Genomic DNA, 20,775 nt, shown 5'->3' on the forward strand with positions numbered 1-20,775 from the left:
ATAAAAATAGGGAACCTATGAAAAAGGGAAATGTAATAATATAATAGGTGGCATAAATGAGTGCACTTCCACAGTGAGATCTCCCTGCTATAATGCAAGACTCCTGGGAGCTTGGGGACAACCAACTTTACATTTATATGAGTTTGATGGATCTTCTATTCCAAAACAATGGGCATTCCCACTGGATTTCAGGGTGAAATTCATCCAAAAGGAGATTTGTGGGGTCAGATACTGATGTCTGGTGGGAATACCTGGCCCACAATTTGTGTTCCAGTTCATCCCAAAATTTTTAAGTGGGTTGAAGTCAGGGTTCTTTCCAGGCCACTCGATCCTTCCTGACCAAAGAAATCTAGTCTTGTCTTTAGGGTCTGGCTCTAGGACACAGTCATGAATTAACCTTCAATCAGTGAAGTTGAATAATACAGTAGGTGGTGCTTTGGTGGGCTTCCAGAAATCTTCAATAGTGGGTACTCCCTTCCAAAAAAACAGATTCTGAATTCTTTGGAGCTTTTGGGGCTTCCTATTGCCTTTGCGTTGTCAAGTTAATGTATATTGAATGAAGACATTCCTTGTTCTTGTGGAAGCAGTGGCCTTTCTGTTCTGACTCACCCATGTGAAAATAAAGCTAATGCTCTCCAATTATTATTATCATTGTCCTGAATTTATATAGTGCCAGCATACTCTGCAGTGCTTTGCAAAGTCCATAGTCATATCATGAATTGTCCTTCCATTCCATGTCCACACCACAGTCTTATGTCATTACCATTACTTTTTAGGGGAAGTCAGTTGACCTACCGGCATGGTTTTGGGATTTGGTAGAAAAACCCACAGAAACAGGGGGAGGAAATTCAAACTCCTTCCAGTTGTCCTGGACAAGATTTGAACCTGGGACCCTAGGTCTGCATGTTGCCCCACAGTCAGCAGAAAACATGACCTTTGCTCATTGGGCCTGATTTATTAAGGCTCTCCAATGCTAGATACACTTTAATCAGTGAATCTGGGTGCAGAACCTGGAATAGATTTTTAAAAATCAATTGCTATTTGCTAGCAAATGTTTTGAATCATTGACCAAATCCATTTCAGGTTTTCTGGATCCCCCAGCTTCACTGATGAAAGTGTATCCTCTCCTGCCTTTGAAAGCTTTAATAAATCAGGCCTATTGTCCCAACAAAAAAGTGTGTTGTTCCTCTGCAGATAGACTTCTGCTTTCACAAATAGGGCAAAGACATTGCCCGCACAATACTAGCACAGCACAGGCTATTCTAAAGTATTCCAACTGTAATACTTTGCCCAAAAGTTAATTGAGACGTTTAATTCATGAAAGGTGAAATCCAGTTCATAGCCAGGAATTGGCCAATTTATCTGTTACAAAAAAACTTAAACCCAATCTTAAAATCTTGATATACAGTCTGCTACATGTCACTTGCTGAAGACATCTGCCCGCCATGCCATAAGCCTATTTCATTGCAGCAAAGATTCCCTGAATCCAAAAGGTGTATAATGGTGCCTTTGTTTTCTCAAAGCTTTTACAAGCCTAATCTGGATACTAACTAATATTGACATTTTCATCATATTTTAATAGCTAAAAATATTGCAGAGATAAAAAGGAAGCTGCTTAGTTATTTCTCTCAATGGGTCATGAATTGTTTCAAACGCTATATACTTTACAATGCATCAAAGTATGTTTTAATTTGTGTATTAGGTATCTAGAGAGCACCTGTGACCTATGAACATTAAAGTATTATAGTTGGCAAAGGAAATAAGAAAAATGTAAAACAATCTGACCGCTGTAGCTGCATGTATTGTGGAGTCATTTGTTTTTCAAAGAAAGGTAATAACTTGTATATAGCATCTGCTGTGTGTGCATTGGAGGCTGACATGCTGCCAAGTACCAACCTCCAGAGAAAAAAAGTGGGGAGATGTAACATTAGTGGATATTAGTGCCTGTTTTGTGAATTTTGAGGTTGACTTTTTCCACAGTGTCTGCTGCTATATAGTAAGCAGCGGATCATTTTAATTCTTTTGCTGCCAAGGACATATAGGTTGTGTCTGGCAGCAGTGGGTTGTAAACACGTATAGTCCAGGAGTTTGTTCATGTGTCTTCAGCTGATTGCCAGTGATGTAGCTACAGACCTTTGGTCCCTGATGTAGTATTTGGACCTGCCCCCCTCCCTTAACTGGGCACCACTCCGGGTGGTCTTCTAGCTACACATGTATGGGCCCCAGTGCTATTTTTTGGAAATGCCCCTAGCATGCTTAACATCTCAGTTGCCCCTTTGCAGACAGACCCCTTTAAGCTCCTTACATTGACATAAAATCCCACCCTGTATTCCTAAAAATGGAATTCTAGTTCTGCTTAAAGCATTCCAGGTTCCATTCCTAATCAGCACACTATCTGGAGGGCATTTATATATTACCCTCCATCTTGCATGGGTTGCCTCTGAGAGCTCCAGTTTTCTCCCACATTCCAATAACATACTGGTATGTGGAGTTACGTTATTTACAAGCAGCGTACCCTGTGTTATCACTCTGCCTGCAGATCATCTGTCCAGCAGCCTGCTGCATCCTCAGCTTCCCTTTAGTTGTGCAAAGATGTGTCTTTTTTAGCATTCCCTGCACTTTCTCTGAGGCTGTTCTCAGCTGATGATAATTTCAGGAAATGCACACAAGCCAATGAGCACAGTAGTTCCTGGTTCCAACCCTGTCCTGCTATTGGTTGCTAGCTGTATTTTTACCTCCCTGGTTCAAGGATCTGGTTCCTCCCCCCTGGTGGAGGGAGCCTGGGGGCCGTGACCTGGTGTGCTCCACGCAGCAAAGGAGACCAGTGGCCATTAGGGTCACCGGCCCATTCTCCCTTGCGGGTGCTTTGGTGAAGACTAGACGACACTTAGACTCCACACCCCTGGTAATCCTGCATCACCTGCCATGAGCAGTACATGTAATATGTTATGTCATTTTTATTAAGGGTAAATTTGCTTTCAATAAAATATCTCTTGGTGATCCTAGCATGGATCCTGGCATGGTGGTCTTATTCAGTCACTTTTGTTATGGGGGCGACAATGCTTCTCCCCTTTCCCCCAGATATACTCCTGGAATGTTACTATCACATGGACTTCCAACTGACACTACAAATGGCTTTGCCAACATATTTTATTGTTATGAAAGAGGACCATTTTTTTTAATTGCAGGACTTCCAAACAGCTGTCATGTTAGTGAAACTTTGCAAAAATGTGCAAACCGTCAATGGATAATCATTCATTTGTTGAAATGTCACTTACATTATGGACGTTTGCATGTTGGCCCATGGGAGCTTGCTGTCTTATGTGGCCCATTTATGCCCATTGTTAAATATTTACATCACTGAACAGTAAATGAAGCCTCAGCAATCTGAATATATTGGAGCTGAGACACTGAATAGTTAAAAGTTTATGTATCATCATTTGTAAAACACATCAGTGTGCATCATCCTGCAGTGTTAGTGATGTATAAACAATCAGAACCCCCTAACAGCATCACTGCACCCCTATTTCATATCCAACCTACTGTGCCAGTTTTCTTTCCTTTTCTGTTTTGCATATATTACCCTACGCGTTTCACAGATGGGGTACCAGTCTGTCATCATGGTGATTGTATTACAATACACAGTCTGCTGTTGTGGATAAAAATAGAAATATAAAATAATCTCATGCAAATGTCTATGTTCTCTCCGTTGGATTATATTTTCTGCCGACACCTTGTCTCGGTGTAGTAGAAAAGCAGATTCCCGACATATGGAACTTGTCCGATGACAGCTTTTATTTGACTTAGAGATTCAATGATTAAGAGAAAATGTTCTTTTTTTTTCCTCTTGGTTTATTCATGAGATCGGAGTAAACACAGTTTGTATTATTTTATCTCCGCTCTTTGCTTAGTCTGTAATTTGTATTATCTAAAAGGTCGGGAACAGAAAGGAAATAAAATATCCACAGTATTTAATCATAACCTTAAAATAAAAAAAAAGAAAGGAAAGAAGAAGAAGGCTTTGCAGGCTGCTTGGCAAATGCTGGTTAGGGCTCATTTAGGTGTCCTGTATTTTTGCCCTCATTCAGAAGCTTTAGCCAGAACTCTGCACTTAATGTGAGGCTGGTTGATGTTTTACTAAAGGATAAAAGTGGGGTCTTGGGCCTGCCTGTACTGTTTGGCCTTGATGTCTGGACTAAAGACTGGCCGAAAAAACCAATGCATCCTTTACTTAGCAAAACAGCTCATGTAGGTTTTTTTCACTGATCTGTCAATCCACTGATGGTCACCAGAAGAGATAGAAGTTGGGATGCAGACAACAATAAAAACTTGACAGATGGTCTAATCCCGGGGCACAGGGTGAATACTTAGCCATGTCCAGCAGTAAATCCTTTAATATACTGTATACTATAGTCTCTGGTCATCTCTTCTAGAAGTCCAGTATTCGAGTAGTGTGACCATCTCTTGTACCAATTCTGTAGCTTCTGACCCTCTTTTGTGGCCATCTTTTTGTAATATCTGAAAATCTCATGAAGCTATATCATAGTCTCTGACTATCTCTTGTAGCATTCTAATAGTCTTTGTCTATCTTTTATAACACTTCTTTTATCCTTCACTATCTTCTGAAGCTATCCTGTGATTTCTCATCATCTCTGGAGGCTTTGCTTTAGTCTCTGGTCATCCCTTCTAGAAGTCTCTGACCATCTCATGTAACACTTCTGTAATCTCTGACAATCTCATTAAGCTATCCCCTAGTCTCTGACCATCTCTTGTAGCATTCTAATAGTCTCTGGCCATCCCCTATAACACTTATTTTATCACTGACTTTCTCTTAAAGCTAACCTGTAGTCTCTGACAAACTCATATAGAACTAGTGTAGTCTTTGGCCATCTCTGAAAGTGGTCCTATAGTCCCTGGCTATTAATTGTAGTGTTCTAGTAGTTCTTGACCATCTTTTGTACCAATTCTGTAGTCTCTGACCATCTTTTGCAACATTTCTATAATCACTGACAATCTCCTGAAGCTGCCTTGTAGTCTCTGACAATCTTTTGTAGAATTCCATTAGCCTCTGACCATCTCTTGCACTTCTTTCATCTCTGACCATCTTCTAAAGCTATCCTGTAGTCTCTGACCATGTCTTGTAGCACTCCTGCATTCTCCAACCATTTCTTGAAACTATCCTGTAGTCTCTGACCAACTCTTGGGGAATATATCAAAATATCAAATCGATCAATTGATCAAATTGATCTCCACTGGTCTAACCCTCCTATAATCTAAAAAAAACTAAAACTGTCCAGTCCCCTGGGCCCTTCATAGAATGAGATGCAGAAAACTACCCTATAATGTAAGGGAGGACCTACTATTCTATGCTTTAGAATAAAAAGAAACTTCTTCCTTAATATTATTTATTTGGAAAGCACTAGTTAAAACCAGAGATCGAGAAGGACAAACCCCAATGCACACAAAATAGATTATTCATTTATTCCTTCACTGAAACGGAACAATCTGATTCAATGAGAGGCAAAGTAAAGTCATGTCTCATATGTCCTCTGCAATGGTTAGATAATGAAGTTCGCTCTTTTCAGCAAGCCCTAAACATATCCTACTGGATAAATGCTTACCCGCTATGGTCAAATGATGCATTTCGCAAAGCATGTTTTAACGTATATCTAAACTCAAGACTATAAAAAGAAAACAAATACAGTCACCGATTTATTACATTTATGTTTTTCTGTTTAGATATGCTTTAACTCACTTTACCCAGCCTGCAAAGAAAAACGTGTTAGTAGACAGCACTGACGTCAATTCGCACTTTACTTCGGCTGGATAGTTTTGCAATATTGAAGCCATTTATTAGGTTTTGTATTTTATTTGTATGAAAGATTTCAGGAGCCCAAGCTGTGTCGTCCTCGGGGAAGGGCTGGAAACATATTCAGTAATTAGAGGAAAGGACAAGACTGCAAACCTGTCCTTTGCATTACAATGAAACCCATGTACACCGACGCGTTTCACTGCCTTGTGCAGAATTTCTGAGAACACTTCCTCACAGCCATGCTTGAAAAGTAGATGTAAATCTCAAGCATTATTAAAATGCGTTGCATCAATGGGAAAGAAATGAGAAAAAGCTGAGCTACTTGGTAGATGATCTGAGTGTAAATAAAGACAAGGTTTAAATCAAAGGCTTTTCTTTCTTCCATACCTATTCATTATTTTTTCATATTCTATTCAGATGTGGTAGTATATCTTTCTGTTCCCCTAAAAATAATATGCACATTGCACATTAAAATGTAAAATGGCCATGCAGAAGCAGGAACAGATATTCTTCTAATTCCAGGCAGTGTCAGTTTAAGGATCTCCCACCCTAAAGTACCACCTACAGTGCCTACAGGCATGATAAAAAGAAAATACACCCTCTTTGATTCATATGGTTTTACAGGAAAAAATAAAAAATCATCTGGTTCTTAGAGGGTTCTAAAATGATTTAAAAATGAATCCAAAATAGAAGATCTGTGAAAACCTAAGTACACTCCTTTATCCAGAATTTTGTAGGATCACCTTTGGCTGGGATAACTTAAAGTCATTGTTGCCCAAACGACATCATCAGTCTCTCACATGATTGTGCAGGAATTTTGGCCAACTCTTCTTTACAATCTTGCTTCAGTTCATTGAGGTTTGCAGGCAAAGCTCACTTAAATGCCTGCCACAGTATTTTGATTGGTTTGAGGTGTCCCGGTGCCCGGGACCGTTGACCTGTTGCACAACCCAATTTCAACCATACTGTAGCCCAAATCATCATCATAAATCGGACCTATCAAATCTATGTAGTAGAGGCTCTGACTAGTTTTTGAGCATGACTTGGGAGCTCAGATTTTTATCTATCTTTATCTCCTGAATAAATGTACGACATTAAGTGTGGGTTAAATGGCTTTAGCAGCACATCACCATAACATAACTATACATTCCAATGACAACCCCCCAAATGTTGCCAGTTACCCAACCTTGGGCATTGGTGTTACAGGTCCTTGAAAGCACTGACCACCATCAGCATAAAACATGAGGTCTGCCACCAGTTCTACTCACTGCTCCCAGCCCCAACCCACCGACTCGGGAACGATATCGAAAACATTCAGCCTCTCGACCCTCGTTTTTAAATCTCAGAGTTATAATACTTCAGATGGGTCCATTCAACCACTAAAACAATACTCTCTACAACACCACCTTCATGGACCATTAACCACCAAGACCATCTCTAAACCCATTACCCAAACCACCCCCCTAATTCCAGGCAGGGAGGATGGGCATCTTTCTTCCTCACAGAACTCTGCCCCTTACATCTTCCCAACTAATCTCCACGTCATTCTGCTCTTCCCTGCTCCTACCCACCTTCCTTTACACCTCTCAATTCCACCTCCCTCAGCACCCTGTCATGTCCTCTAACGTCTTCTAACTCCCCTGTTTTAGTTCTGGATTCAACTATCAAGTGGTTTTTCCACTTCCATAAAACTATATATAGAAGCAACTGCCAAAGAATTCTGAATTGCCTAAGGTCAATGTCATCACCAAAAGTCCAAACCTCATTAATATTGGCCCTTAATCCTGGAAAAAAATTCAAGAATTGTCCAATTTTGACCCTAAAAGAACACTTGAAATAATTTTTGTATCTTAGGGAACCCCAGCTAAGAATAATTACAGATCAGGGAAGAGAGTTCCTTAATCAGTCAGAATTCCACCTTTACAGCCAGGTATAAATATCATTGATGTCATCTTCTAGCCCTACCAAGTGTTGTTGGAGCCACAACTATGCAGGCACTATGGCAGATGGAAGGTGAATCAGCCCAAGCTCAAGGAACCTTAACAACCTTTGAAGGAACCGTAGGGTTTCAAAGAATCATGGATAAGAATAGCTGTTCTTCACCTATGCATTGTTCTGAACTGCTAGTGAATATTCCTTGCTGGATTGAAAGCTCTGGTGCCATTATCTGCAAATATCACAGAACATTACTTAATGCATCCAGAACAAAAAGTGCACACAGAAATCTACTTTTTACTTCTCTGCAGTTTTCCATTAAACATTGTTCTCTTCTATTCCCCTGAAAAACACATAAAGTGGGGGTGGGGAGAAGAGGACTTTATTTATTACCTCCTTTGGTCCACTTGCGTGTGGAAATGACCCAGCTTCATATTCCATTATTTCATAACCTTTAACACAGCGTTGCTCAGCAAAAGATGCCATCTGCACGCAACCAACTCATCATCTTCCGCCCGACCTAAATGCTTATAAACCTCCTTATAATCAGTTCTTTTAACCTGGCACAAAGGGGAATGGAAATCTAATAAATGTAAAAGCAAAAAAAAGAAAAAAAGTAAAACCACACAGAACATTATGCCAATGAAAATATGATAAAAAAAACAATGGTAATACTTTGAATAATTTAAAATATTAAAGACATTTAGCCTACAGCGGTGAACATGGTGAACTTTATAATTACACTGGTGTCTGTGTATGATTAGAAATCCTTAGGGGACGAAAAGCTTCCATTTCTACATTGGTGGGCGCAGTGGGGCATTTTAGGGCATGAAATTAGAGAATATTAGGTCGTCGTTCCGGATTGGTGCAATGTATTCTTATTATATTAACTTTTTAACTTTGTAAATTGTCCATTCTGCTACTAGTCTTCTAATAATGTTAGATATTGAGGCTGAATTATTGAGGAATTTATGCTGCCCCCTTTGCCAAGGTGGATTATCACAAGCAGAGGCTAATTCACTTAGCTTAGTTAATATAGTGAATATTTACTTTGCAATGATTACCTAATCACATGCAATGGAATCTAAAGTAAAGTATTTTCTTTGTACATAATTAGATGAGTGAAGGCCACATAACTTCTTGTCATTTACTAAGCTAAGAAAAATCTCACGCGTGGAAATAATTTACTTTGCTAACTGTAACAGGCTATATATCTTTAGAAATTGACTCCAATGCAGGGGATGGAATCCCCATAAACAGTTGTAAGGGTGTTTTGATTTTTTTAGACCCCTTATACCGATGCAGACAACACAGCCCATAGCAATCTATTGTATGGGGTGAATCTACTTCATCATAGGTGCAAGTGGTAAAGGTTCACCATGTCACAAAATGCTCTAAGTGTCAGCTCTGTTGTCAAATTGGCGATGAAAATTGTCTGTTGTTTGAAAGCTCTCCCTGTTGTGAAATGGTCATCACTATTACTGTGGTTAGTACGGTTATGTATGGTATGGTTACTATGCAGCTATGTGTGTCCCTTAAAACCCTACTAAACCCAAAATTGTACAAGGAAAATATAATAGTAATCAGGTCAGGCCAAGCAGTTTACTTTAACTTCCTCTAGAGAGCCTTACCTATTACTCTTATGCCAACTACAAGTGTTGGATTTCCCTTCGCATTCTGCCTATGGTCATATGGACAAAAAGGGGTAAATATCCCCAATGGGGCTTTTGACAGCTATTTTAACTTAGTTAGAGGGCCTCTCAAGTAATCTTTTGAAATACAATTATTTTAGATTGACAAATTAGTAACAAAGTTATTATTACTATTTTGTCCATCTAAAAATGTTTACATTTAAAAAATGTAAAACTAAAGTTAAACTGGGAGGCTTCAATGGCCTCTGAACATAAAGGGAGCCTAAGAAAAAGAACATGCAACTAAAAGAAGGGTTTTACAACTTTCACTCCTCCCATCCTGTTCGTGGGCAGACATTTTCTTATTCATGGATAAACATCTGCCTTGTCCATATGTGATGATTGGATATAAATGTATATATAAAGATATGAATATTGGGGATTTTCTTGGTTCTCTTTAGTAGTGTTGGTCAAATATCTTACCATTCGATTCGACAGCTATTCGATCGAATAGTGAGATATTGTTCAGGTGATCAAATGCCGAATTCGAACACCATTGAAGTCAATGATGGGAGAATTCGGGTTATTTTTAGGGACTATTAGGGACTGCAAGAGCAATCAGATTCTTTACTAGCTGTATGTGTTCTTGGATAGAGTTTCTCTATCCAATACCACAGGGAGTCCTATGTACTTTTATAGAGAAACTCTATCCAGGAACACATACTACAGGGCTGCAGCACCGATCCTGATTGCTGTTGCTGCACTGTACTAGTAGTATGTATTCTTGGATAGAGTTTTTCTATCCAAGAACACAGGGCACTAGATGTGATGAATAGGGAAACTTGTCCCCATTCTACCTCTAGTGCCCGGGGATCGCCTGCAGTCACAGCTGTGACTGCAAAGTTCCCACGGTCATGTGACCGTGGGAACTGAACTGCAGATAAACTCTGCAGTTCCAATATGATCCCTAGGGCATTACATGTTAATTAACCTGTAGTGCCCCGGGGATCGCACACTCTTCTCAATGATTGCTGACTCTGCTGCAATCATTGAGAAGATGCCCTGCCAGCAACTATCTCTTAAGCTGCGTACACACTTGCAATTTTTGTCGTTGGAAAGGATCTTTCACGATCCTTTCCAACGACAAGGGAGTGCACGATGCATGAACGGTGCTGTACATACAGCACCGTTCATGCTCTATGGAGAGGGGAGGGGGAGAGTGACGGAGCGGCACCCTGCTGCGCGCTCTCCCCTTCCCTTTCATTAGGATCAGCTGTCGTCCATCGTCCGTGGATCCGGCAGGTCGGTCGTCCGGACGATGGACGACACCGACTGTACACACGGCAGATTTTCGCCCGATAATTGGCCGATGCCGATTATCGGGCGATAAAAATCTGACGTGTGTACGTAGCTTTACTCTGTAACATGCACAGTAATATGATATATTTGTTACATTTTTCTCGCAGTGTATAAAAGAAAAATGTAACCAATGTATCATAATATTTCTGTGCTGGAAAGTGTGTTACAGAGTAAGAGGTGTCATGTCATTGTAGGATAACCTGTGAAAAAAAAAATAGTTAAATAAACACAAACACTCAACATTAACATTTATTTTTTTTAACACATTTTTTTACAATTTGTATCCAAATTTTTTCAGTCGAATCTTGTTTTTTTCGGGTCGGGTTTACTTGAATTCGAACAGCCATTTTCGGGTCGAATATAAGGACAACCCGAATTCGAACACCAACACTACTCTTTAGAGCTGTAGAAGTAGGTAGGACAAGCTATGAAACACATTCAACATTACAAGGACAAGTCCAAGTAAATATGACCTACTACTATTAGAAATATTATGCACAAACCAGCTAGAGTTTGCTTTAGGAGTACATTAATCTGTAGATTTGCATTCTGCTGGAGCATACCCAAATGACTTTTTATCTAATAGCGGTGTTGTGAAATCAATTTCTTATATATATTTGTTTTGTGGCGAGCCTTCTTCTGCATCTACCATGACACAGACTGTCAGGAGCCAGTCAAAAAAAAAATACAAACCTAGCACAAATATCTGGAAAGGGAGGGCACCGTTCTGTTTACACTGCAACAACTAAAGCAGGATGTGATCTTGTTTCATTTCTGACTACACAAGGATCCAAAAGCCGAAGCAGCAAAAACGAGAGAGAAGAAATGAAAGGGGTGATTTTCATCGGAAGCCCAAGAGACAAGCCTGGGCCATGCAAGCTGAAAAAGAAGCCTTCTGGAAAAATAGGAGAACAAAAACAGATTAAAAAATGAGAAATAAAAAGGCAACTTCTAGGGAGTGAAGAAGTACTAACATAGAATTAGTTCTGTTGTATCTAAAAATGGGTTCCCAACCCCTTACTAAATAGACAATAAATATACCTTTATTGGTATAAAGGGTCTGGAATATTATACAGGAAAACCCCAGTTGTACATAATACATAAAAACATAAGAACTTGTGATTCCATTGTAAGTAGTGTTGTCATTTTTTGAGTCGATTTGAGTCCAGATCCCAACAAGTTTTTTGTACTTGGCCCTCTTGCCGGGCTTAGGATATTTTTTGTATATTGTTATCGCCGTTCTCTGGTCACCTCACTCTTCCAAAATCTAATTCTTGGGCTCGTTGTGTACTTTCTCTTGTTTCTTCACTTCCCTCGAGGAGCTATTGTTCTTCAGTAGACAGATCTAACCCACCTCTTGTGCACCTGGTTGGCTTATTTTCCTTGCTGTTGGGCAAAATCTCTCACAAACTTTGTGAGGATCTTTGGTGGTGTCCAGAATAACATAAAGTTTTTCATAGGCACCACTGCTAAACTTGAAATCAACCGTTTCACTGCTTCATTAAGAAATGTTTACCATTTAGCAAAGGAGCAGGTTGGAATATCCTTGCATCTTTTCATCCTATTGCTTTTTAGCCTTAATATTAAGGAGACTCCTGGCTGTCCCAGGCAAAATTTCTTTTTTTTCCAAGCTAAAATGTATTGGCCACCGATAAGCACCAATGGCCACCAATAAGTGGCAGGTAGGTAAATCTTTTATTGAAAATTATTTTTTATTAAGGTTTCAAAAAACAACTAACATAATGGGGGGGACTGAACATACAAAGTAAGACAACTGTCACACTTACCTCTTCCTCCCTGAAGCACAGGCATCTCTCTCCTACGCATGTGGGCCGTTCTGACGCTGGGCGTGCCTCTGTTTCTAAGCTTTATCAATTCCATTCAATCTGCTGGCCAATCAGAAAATAGCCTCTTGACCAGCCCTGGTTATTTAGCTAGCTCACACACTGCACTCTGTGTTTGTGCAACAAGTCTTCATGTTCTGTGCCCCTGTGAGCTAGTTCCTGTAAACCTGTTGCCTAATCCAGTGTTTTTGGTGTCCAGCTCCTGTGTTAACCCTTCGTTGTCCAGCCGGTTGGTTCCCAGTCAACTTCTCTGTGCAGTTTCTGTGTTCCTGTCTGTCTGTGGATATCCCTGTGTCACCTGTGCCTCCTGTTGCTTCCAGTGTCTCCTGTGTTCCCTGTTTCCTGTGATGTCTGTCTCCTGGATCCCTGGCTGTTGACCTGACCTCTCTTGCTTGCTGTCTGCTTCAACCCCAGCTTTCCCTGACTATACTTCTGCGTTGTCATTTGGTACCATGTTTTGCCCACCTTGGTGTGCCCAAGGACCGCAACCTGGCAGTAACCAGCGGCCCAACATCCTCACCATCAGAGGCTCTGGAGAAGACCTGGTTACTGCTTAGACTCTGCACCTTGGCCATTCTCAGGGCTCACACCACACAGTGGCCCTGTCTCTCCGTGCATGACAACAACAGCAATCCTAAGGTAGGAGTCAATGCAGGAACAAACATGGCACAGTGGCAAACTGAAGGGTCAGGAGCTGAAGGTCACTGCAATAGCAAGCCATAAAAAAAGTTGAGAGCCTCCAAATGCTAGCAGAAGGAAAGGGCAAACCATGGAAAAAAGGAAGGCGAGCATGGTGGAAACTGAACATGGGCTTAAAAACCATTGAAATTTTCCAATATAGTAAATCAGAGGGGGCAAAATGGAACAAAAAAGGAGCATATGGAAGTTTGGTCATTTTGGAGTTTTTTTCAACATAAATAGTTGTTTTTCTAAAAAATTGGAGAATATTTTTTATAAAACACTGCTCCAAACATCCCACAATTTTTGCAATTTAGGTACCATCCATTAATTAGTTTTAGCCTAATTCTTAAAATTGGAGCCACCTTCCCTTTTCGATCCATCTGAATTAGTCATTTAGCACTCTCTGCCAACAAGAATACCAGATACCATGCAATAAAAAAGACTTAAAATCATGACTCCGGCTATTGGAAATCCCTTTACCAATCACTATTAGTGTTTTGTATCCAGCTGTACTTTGAACAAAAACACACAATAGTGGGACTTTTAAGGCCAATTAGAATCCAGTATAAACCAATAAAACCTTTATTCATCTACAAAATAGCAACAATGATAGTAGCAGCTGCATACATTTTTTGTATACATAGTACATCCAATCTCCTGTGTAGACACCAAGAGTGGTGTTAAATCAGTTGACGCGTTTCGCGGCAAATGTAACTGCTTCTTCAGAACAAGTTAGGAGATCTTCAACAATGAAAATGCTCATGATTGTCCATACAGTTTTCCGCACATTATGTAAAAACAAACAATGGACGGCAGTAAGGAACACAGGCGGCATTAAAAAAATCCTTCATGCATGTAAGAAGCCTCCTATTAATAATTACAGTATATCAGAGGTACAGTTCCATGCCTCACATAAGAAGAGAAGCCACATTTTGTATCCAGCTTTCTTTTTAAACTGATATCCACTTTCTCTTTTTTTGGACTAGAGTCTTTTATTAAACTTTGTAGTCAGAAAGTTACCATTTACTGTTTGATGAATGGAGGGGACAGCAGGAAAGGCGATTCATAGCTGAACAGTAAAGTACATTGACATCTTCAAGGTAAGACTTCTGAGGGTTTTAAAAAAAATAAGAGTGAGAGTTCTGTCCAAACATAAGGAAAGGCAATTATCTGTTTCTGCTGCAACTCTTCGGAGCCGGTGGACACTAGATAAACTGTGGGAAGTCAATAGAGAGGAAGACCACTCTACTGAATCCTAATGTGAAGGCGGGAGAGTGAAAACTTTTCGAGGAAGAAAGGCGGAAGATTTATTGGTGATCACAAAGGAGACAGCTCTCAGCTCTTCTTCGTACATTGTTTGCTAATTAGTACCGCCATACTTGAGTTGCGTGACATGTTCGAGCATCATTTGTGACATTTGAGCAATGCTTGGGTTAAAGGTTAGCAGTGAGCTGAATGAGGATCTTTAACTTAAGACTTAAATCCCATCTTTTCAGTATATTGACCCCACTTTAACTTAGAGCCCCTTTACCCTATTTCTCTCCCTTACTGTCTTTACATTTTATATACCTTCCTTCCATTGGTCTTCAGTGAAATCTGATGACTTCACAAGTTCTTATCCAATGTTGTAAAGGACAGTAACTTCAAAGACATGGTGCTCTTCTGTTTCATGCAAGCCAATGCTTCTTGAAATAACATCGACAGTGGGTTGATCATTGGCACCCTATAAAATCGGTTGAATGATGCCAGGTATTGTTCATCCAGGAAAAGCATGTGGACCATGTGTAAAATATTCTGGACCACTGAACATGTTTGGAGAGAAGCTGAAAATGGCATCCAAAGAGTGGCTTTGGTAGGACTGGTGATCATTATAGGAACCATTATGGAGGAAGACTAGGGTTAGACTAGACTAGATTAGGGTAAGTATTAACTCATTGCATTGATATTGAGTTCTGCCATCATAAGGAACACAATAAATATATTTCTCATCAGCTCAGACTTAGGGTTTATTTGGAAATGATTGGGCTGGAAAGTGAAGATTCCTTAAAGCAGTGAATACTTGGAGACTGCACTTGGTGGACAAACGGCAAGTCTCTCTGTAGTCCAATAAATACAGTATAAAAAAGGGCGACTTTGACCTTTGAAATGAAATAGGTTTTCTTATTCTCTGTCTCATGAGTAATCTACAGCAATCGGCTACACAAAGGTCAGGGTTATATAAAGTTACTCGCGGTTCTTAGGTAAGACACAGCCTGCTCCCTCACCAGTATGGATGTTAGGTAATGTTTGCTCTTGCTGTCTCTCCGCCATTCTGGGGATTTGGATATAATAAACAGGAAAATGCTTGTTTTATAATACTTTGGATAAGAGCTCTTCAGGCTGCCAGAACCGAAGTAGCAGTGGCTGCAGCCTTTTTCTCTTTTAATAATCCAAGACATCGAGTACATCATAACACTTCAGTGGCGTTAGGAAATATTCTGCAGAGATGGAATATACATTAAGAGAGAAGGTGAACTTAATGTGGACTTTTCTGTTGCTTTAACAAAATTGTGTGTCAATAAAATCAAAACTGCCAAAATCTGTAAAATCCCATTAAAGCCTATGGAAAGTGAACCTTTATGTCTAATATAAAGGGGTAATAGGTAAACTGGTGTCCAAAATTATTGTGTACCATTGAAAAAAAAAACAGTATAGCAGGTAGAGGGTCTTTCCATGTGGCTTTGCTCCTCCAATAACCTACTAATGACTTCCTAACTCATAACCACATCACACACACGGCTCCAAGACTTCTCTAGAGCTGCCCCAACTCTCTGGAATGGACTTCTTTGTCTTATTCTGCTTGCTCCTACTTTCTGCTCATTTAAAAGAGCCCTCGAAACCCATCTTTTAAAACTTGGCCACCCGTCCTCTTCTGTCTCTTACCCCGCTACTTACTCAGCATTCTGTATCCCCCTCCTCCTAGATTGTGTGATACATCCCTTTCCTCCTAGATTGTAAGCTCTTTGGGGCAGGGTTCTCTCTTCCTCCTGTGTCACTGTCCGTATCTGTTTATCAGCTGCAACCCCCACTTAATATATAAATACTGTTTATAATAATATTCACTCTGCATTACCAAACTAAGGATCTATTTATTAGCAAAGGGAGTGTAAACATCATTGGGTGATCGTGACTGATATGGCTTTACATTAGTGGACGATTTGACCCTTGACGTAATAATCTAGATCCGAGATAGAAATAAACTTTATTTTTGGTTAGCAAGTCTTTTTATATTAATGAATGACCTTTTATTGGTGTGCAAAAATTAGGTAGACTTTACATTATTTTTTTCACATTTTTTTTTTTAAATGGAATGTGGTTGTGGGGTTTTGCTTACAATTAAAATGATATCTAATCTCATCTCAGCTGGAGTCATACTTCATATGTATTACAGGAGAGAGCTGTCAATGAAGTGTGGGTACCTAGTAGCCCAAAATATATGTAGGGGTACAAGGTATGTCATCCAATGAAATATGTTATCACCATTGGGAAGAACCATAAGAGCATTGGATGTGCATTACCTAATCTTATCAGTTAAACATTTCCCAAATACTTATTTTCTATGTCCTTTAAATGTATAATTTAATGTTGGCACGGACATTGCTAACTCTCTTTTGCCATGTGTATGTTCCTTCCACAGTTCCACCAAAGATCTCCAACATCTCCGCAGACATCACTGTGAACGAAGGCAGCAACGTGACTCTGGTGTGCATTGCCAACGGGCGCCCTGACCCCATCATCACCTGGAGGCACCTCAACCCCACAGGTCATTTTAACATTTTTTTGTACTTATGGACTGTGTTGGGAGTGGACTTTTGTCAATAATTTTATTAACATGATTTAATTCACTTCATGTTGCCTTAAAGTGCTGCTTTGTGTAGTGAATATGGACAAGTTCAGATAAGTTGTTAGAACAGTTGTTTGCAATTAGCACTGATTACTCTTTGTAAGTTGAAGTAACTTAATTCATAAAAAGTCAAGTAATTGGTTTGTTGAATATATATATAGAGAGAGCGGTGATGGACAGAATTTTCTCTTTGTTACAGCCCCAAAATTTATGTTTAAGTAAAAAAAAAAAAAAGAAAAAGACAGAGGGGCTTTTTAGTGGCAAAGAGAAAAAAGTATATTTTCCCATAACTTGTACAGAAGTACAATTTCAACACCAGCGGTAATACTAGACAGAGTTCCACTGCAGAGATAAATACAACTGTGACAGATTTAGTGTTATTGGTTGGATATAGCTGTCTCAGTTCGGACGCGTTTCGCCGTTTTGACTTCCTCAGGGAATACACTGGTTTGGAATATAATATGACACAAAGGATGCATATAAGAAACGCAACATAATATGAAAAACAAGTTACAAATGTATGATATATCTTTATGGAACATAACCTATTTTACTATTGCTATTGTGACAATATAGCTCTTATTCGATAATAATGTTACAAGTAAAAAATCCCCTCCCTTTTCTTCAACTTTTTACTTTGATATATATTAGTTGATAATTTACCTGAGCCAACTGGTGTTGGCACACTCTCCTTTCTTTAGGGCTCTTAATTGGAAGACTTTTGAATTAAATCCAATCTGGAGTTCTATTTACAAGAAATCTGATTCTCTTTAATGGCATCATATCAGTAATTGGCAGCAGAGTATCCCCTCCCCCTCAATATTTTTGTGATTATTATGGTGCCCATGTTTCACCCAATTTGACATTTTGACATCTAGAATATTTTGCAACATTGTTGCATTCTCATCTGGAATACTTCTGTGCTGATTTTCAAAATGTATTATATTCACCAAAACTTTCTGTATCAGACTCCTTTATAACTTTTACACCTCTACCACTGTTAAAAATTCATTTTTTTAAAATGTCTGTGAGGGTTACTAAACGGAGCTTAATGCGAGTGTGAAGCCGGTGAGCCGGTCCCGGTATTATTTATCCCTCGCGTTGTTTTTTATCAGTATTTCCAGTTGTAATGAGTTCTGAATCTTTCATATTGGGAGTGTGGATCGTAATGAAATCAACCTGTGGCTTGGCGCTAATGCGTCTTTTGACATTTCCCAAATCTTGCCGCTCGGAACGTTTGTGAAAAATACGTTGCTAATGTGACTTACAGGTCCTCTTAGTCAGTAGTCAGGAGTCGTTAAAGTGTCAAACTATGTGGATTGTTAATAAGTATTTTTCTTAGAAAAATAATGCACAGCTTTGCCAATTTATGTCCCAGGCCTCCTTTCCATAATGCGCTGGATGAGTACCTGTCACATTTCAGTATGCTCAATATTGCTATTCACTTGTGCATATTTTTTCATACTATTTGGTATCTAATGGGGGCCATTCACACCTATACTGGGCTGCAACTCACTAAATTGTCCTATATGGGCATGTTATATTTCTTCTGAACAGTATTGAATCGCTTTTTTATGTCAATGTCCACTTTCTTATTTCCAACGCAGTGCCAACACAACCGATTCTGCATTTCGCCCAACTTGTCATTCCCAAGATGAGAATAATTGATAAATGGCATTGATAAGCCGCTCACTGGAGCCTAGAAACCGGGGCATTTTGATTTATGACATCACGCATAAATGAAGATATTATTAAGTCCTCATGTTGGGAGACGGAAGCCGGTTGTTTACGGTTCACGGTCCATGCCCTCCGCTGCTTCTTAGTAAACAATAGAAATGAAGACTAATTGGGAGGCGTTCATCAGCAATGCATCATTAATAGAAGGTTTCACGTACTTGGAATTCCGGGAGGGGGTGGGTTGGTCTCTAATATAAGGGGCCATTTATGCTTCTGTCCTTTAGTTAGGAGATATAAAATGACATTCACATGGTTGACAATTGGGTTCCATTGTGCTCCTTTGAGCAGCTGATAGTTATGTTCTTTCCAGTGATAGGTGAATGAATGAACTCTGTACATACAGTGCCGACCTGTTCTATGGAATAGAGAAGGGGGGGGGGTGAGCAAGCAGCACCCTGCTGTGCCCTTCTCTATAGGAGTGAACAGCAGTCATTCCTTATTGGTCGTTCATCACTCCGTCATAGTTGTATTGATGAACAGTAGTAGGGTCCATTGTACATATGTCAGATTTTTGCCAAAGACGGGCAAAGAGTGTCTTTCTGATGTGTATGTGAAGCTTACATTGTCAATAAAAACTGCCGTTATTGGCCCCACCTCTCTCTGACCAGCCCCTTACTACCCCTCTATAGAGTCATATTTAATATAAAAGCCCCATAGACTTCCATGAGGCTCAACTACCCTTGTCTTGGGTTGATGTCTAAGAGGCTTCAATACACAGCCATGGACTGAGATGAAGACTGGTGGCCTCCAGAAGTAACAAACCCCTTGGTTCCTGGTTAGTATAATTTTGTGGAAGGAAAGGGTAAATAGGGGGGGGAGCAGGAGGAGTTGCCTCCCCCGGTGGAATCTGCTTGGCCATCAGCCACCACTGTGATCCATCTCCTCCCTCCAAGCAGTTTTGATATTGCGCTGCTGTAAAGTTTTCCATCTCTAACTCAATGTGCAATGGGTGAAACGCGTCAGTAAAGGAATCTTGTGAAAAAAAGAATTATTTTATTTTTGTTTGTATTGGGCCAACACAAAAATATCATTTTGTCTGCTTTTTTATCCTTAGAGAGAAGTTTTACATTTTTTGTACCTATACCTATTTCCCTCCTGAACGCCATTCCTAGTCACTGCTGAACGTAACACGTTGAATGTCAGCCAGCACGATCATTATCCTTTATTTTGCTAAGATTACTCTCTCCTGTAAACTTGAAATTCATGTTTAAGTCAGGAAAACAGTTCTTCCCTGCCACGGAGCAAAACACTTTGAATCCCAGCCAGTGCGATTGTTATCGTAACCTAGAAATCCGCCAGGCTGTGGTGAATAATTTATGGGGTTGGCGTGCAGCTGCTGCTCATCCTAGACCCTTGCAATTATTGTGCCCCTGACTGAGGCATTGAACTTTGTAAGTAGGACACGGCTAACCTTACCCAAGGTGCGTTCTCTGTGCCTATTGGTTAGCCGGAGATGAGGGGGGACCTCATTCTGTCCTCAAGGTGACGCAGGCTACCAGCACATTGAGATTCATTATATAAATGTCAGATATGAGACTTATATAGGAGGCCTAATAGTGTTTATACATACCTGGTCGTAGTATAAACATGTCAGATATAATAAATTATTACAGGGAAAATGTCAAACAGACTCTAGTTGTAGTAAAAATGTCCAATATCAAGGGTGACTGAGCAGATGGGGATTACTTATGTCATGGGACTTGCCTAGGTCCCCAAATAGAAATCTCCGGCTTTTCTGATTTATAACATTAACCTGAGTGCCGGGTCTGGTTACAGCTACACTCTAATGACTCCCCATGGTACACACTGTTATTATACACATATAGCTCTGACATATACCACAGTGCTGTACAAAAGAGCTTACACTCTAATGACTCCCCATGTTACACACTG

At 39.9% G+C, this 20,775-nt stretch overlaps 1 protein-coding gene across 3 annotated transcripts in view; it reads left to right on the top strand.

The window, feature by feature from the left end:
• The window catches only part of LSAMP (limbic system associated membrane protein), a 417,986-nt gene that overhangs the window by 251,578 nt on the left and 145,633 nt on the right, over positions 1 to 20,775 (top strand). For all 3 annotated transcript variants that reach the window (XM_072398412.1, XM_072398411.1, XM_072398413.1), the window contains exon 3: positions 16,939 to 17,064. In XM_072398412.1, the coding sequence (XP_072254513.1) occupies positions 16,939 to 17,064 (126 nt within the window). The remainder of the gene's footprint in view (positions 1 to 16,938; positions 17,065 to 20,775) is intronic.

The sequence above is a fragment of the Pyxicephalus adspersus genome, chromosome 1 (assembly GCF_032062135.1).
Source record: "Pyxicephalus adspersus chromosome 1, UCB_Pads_2.0, whole genome shotgun sequence".
Taxonomy (NCBI): Eukaryota; Metazoa; Chordata; class Amphibia; order Anura; family Pyxicephalidae; genus Pyxicephalus; species Pyxicephalus adspersus.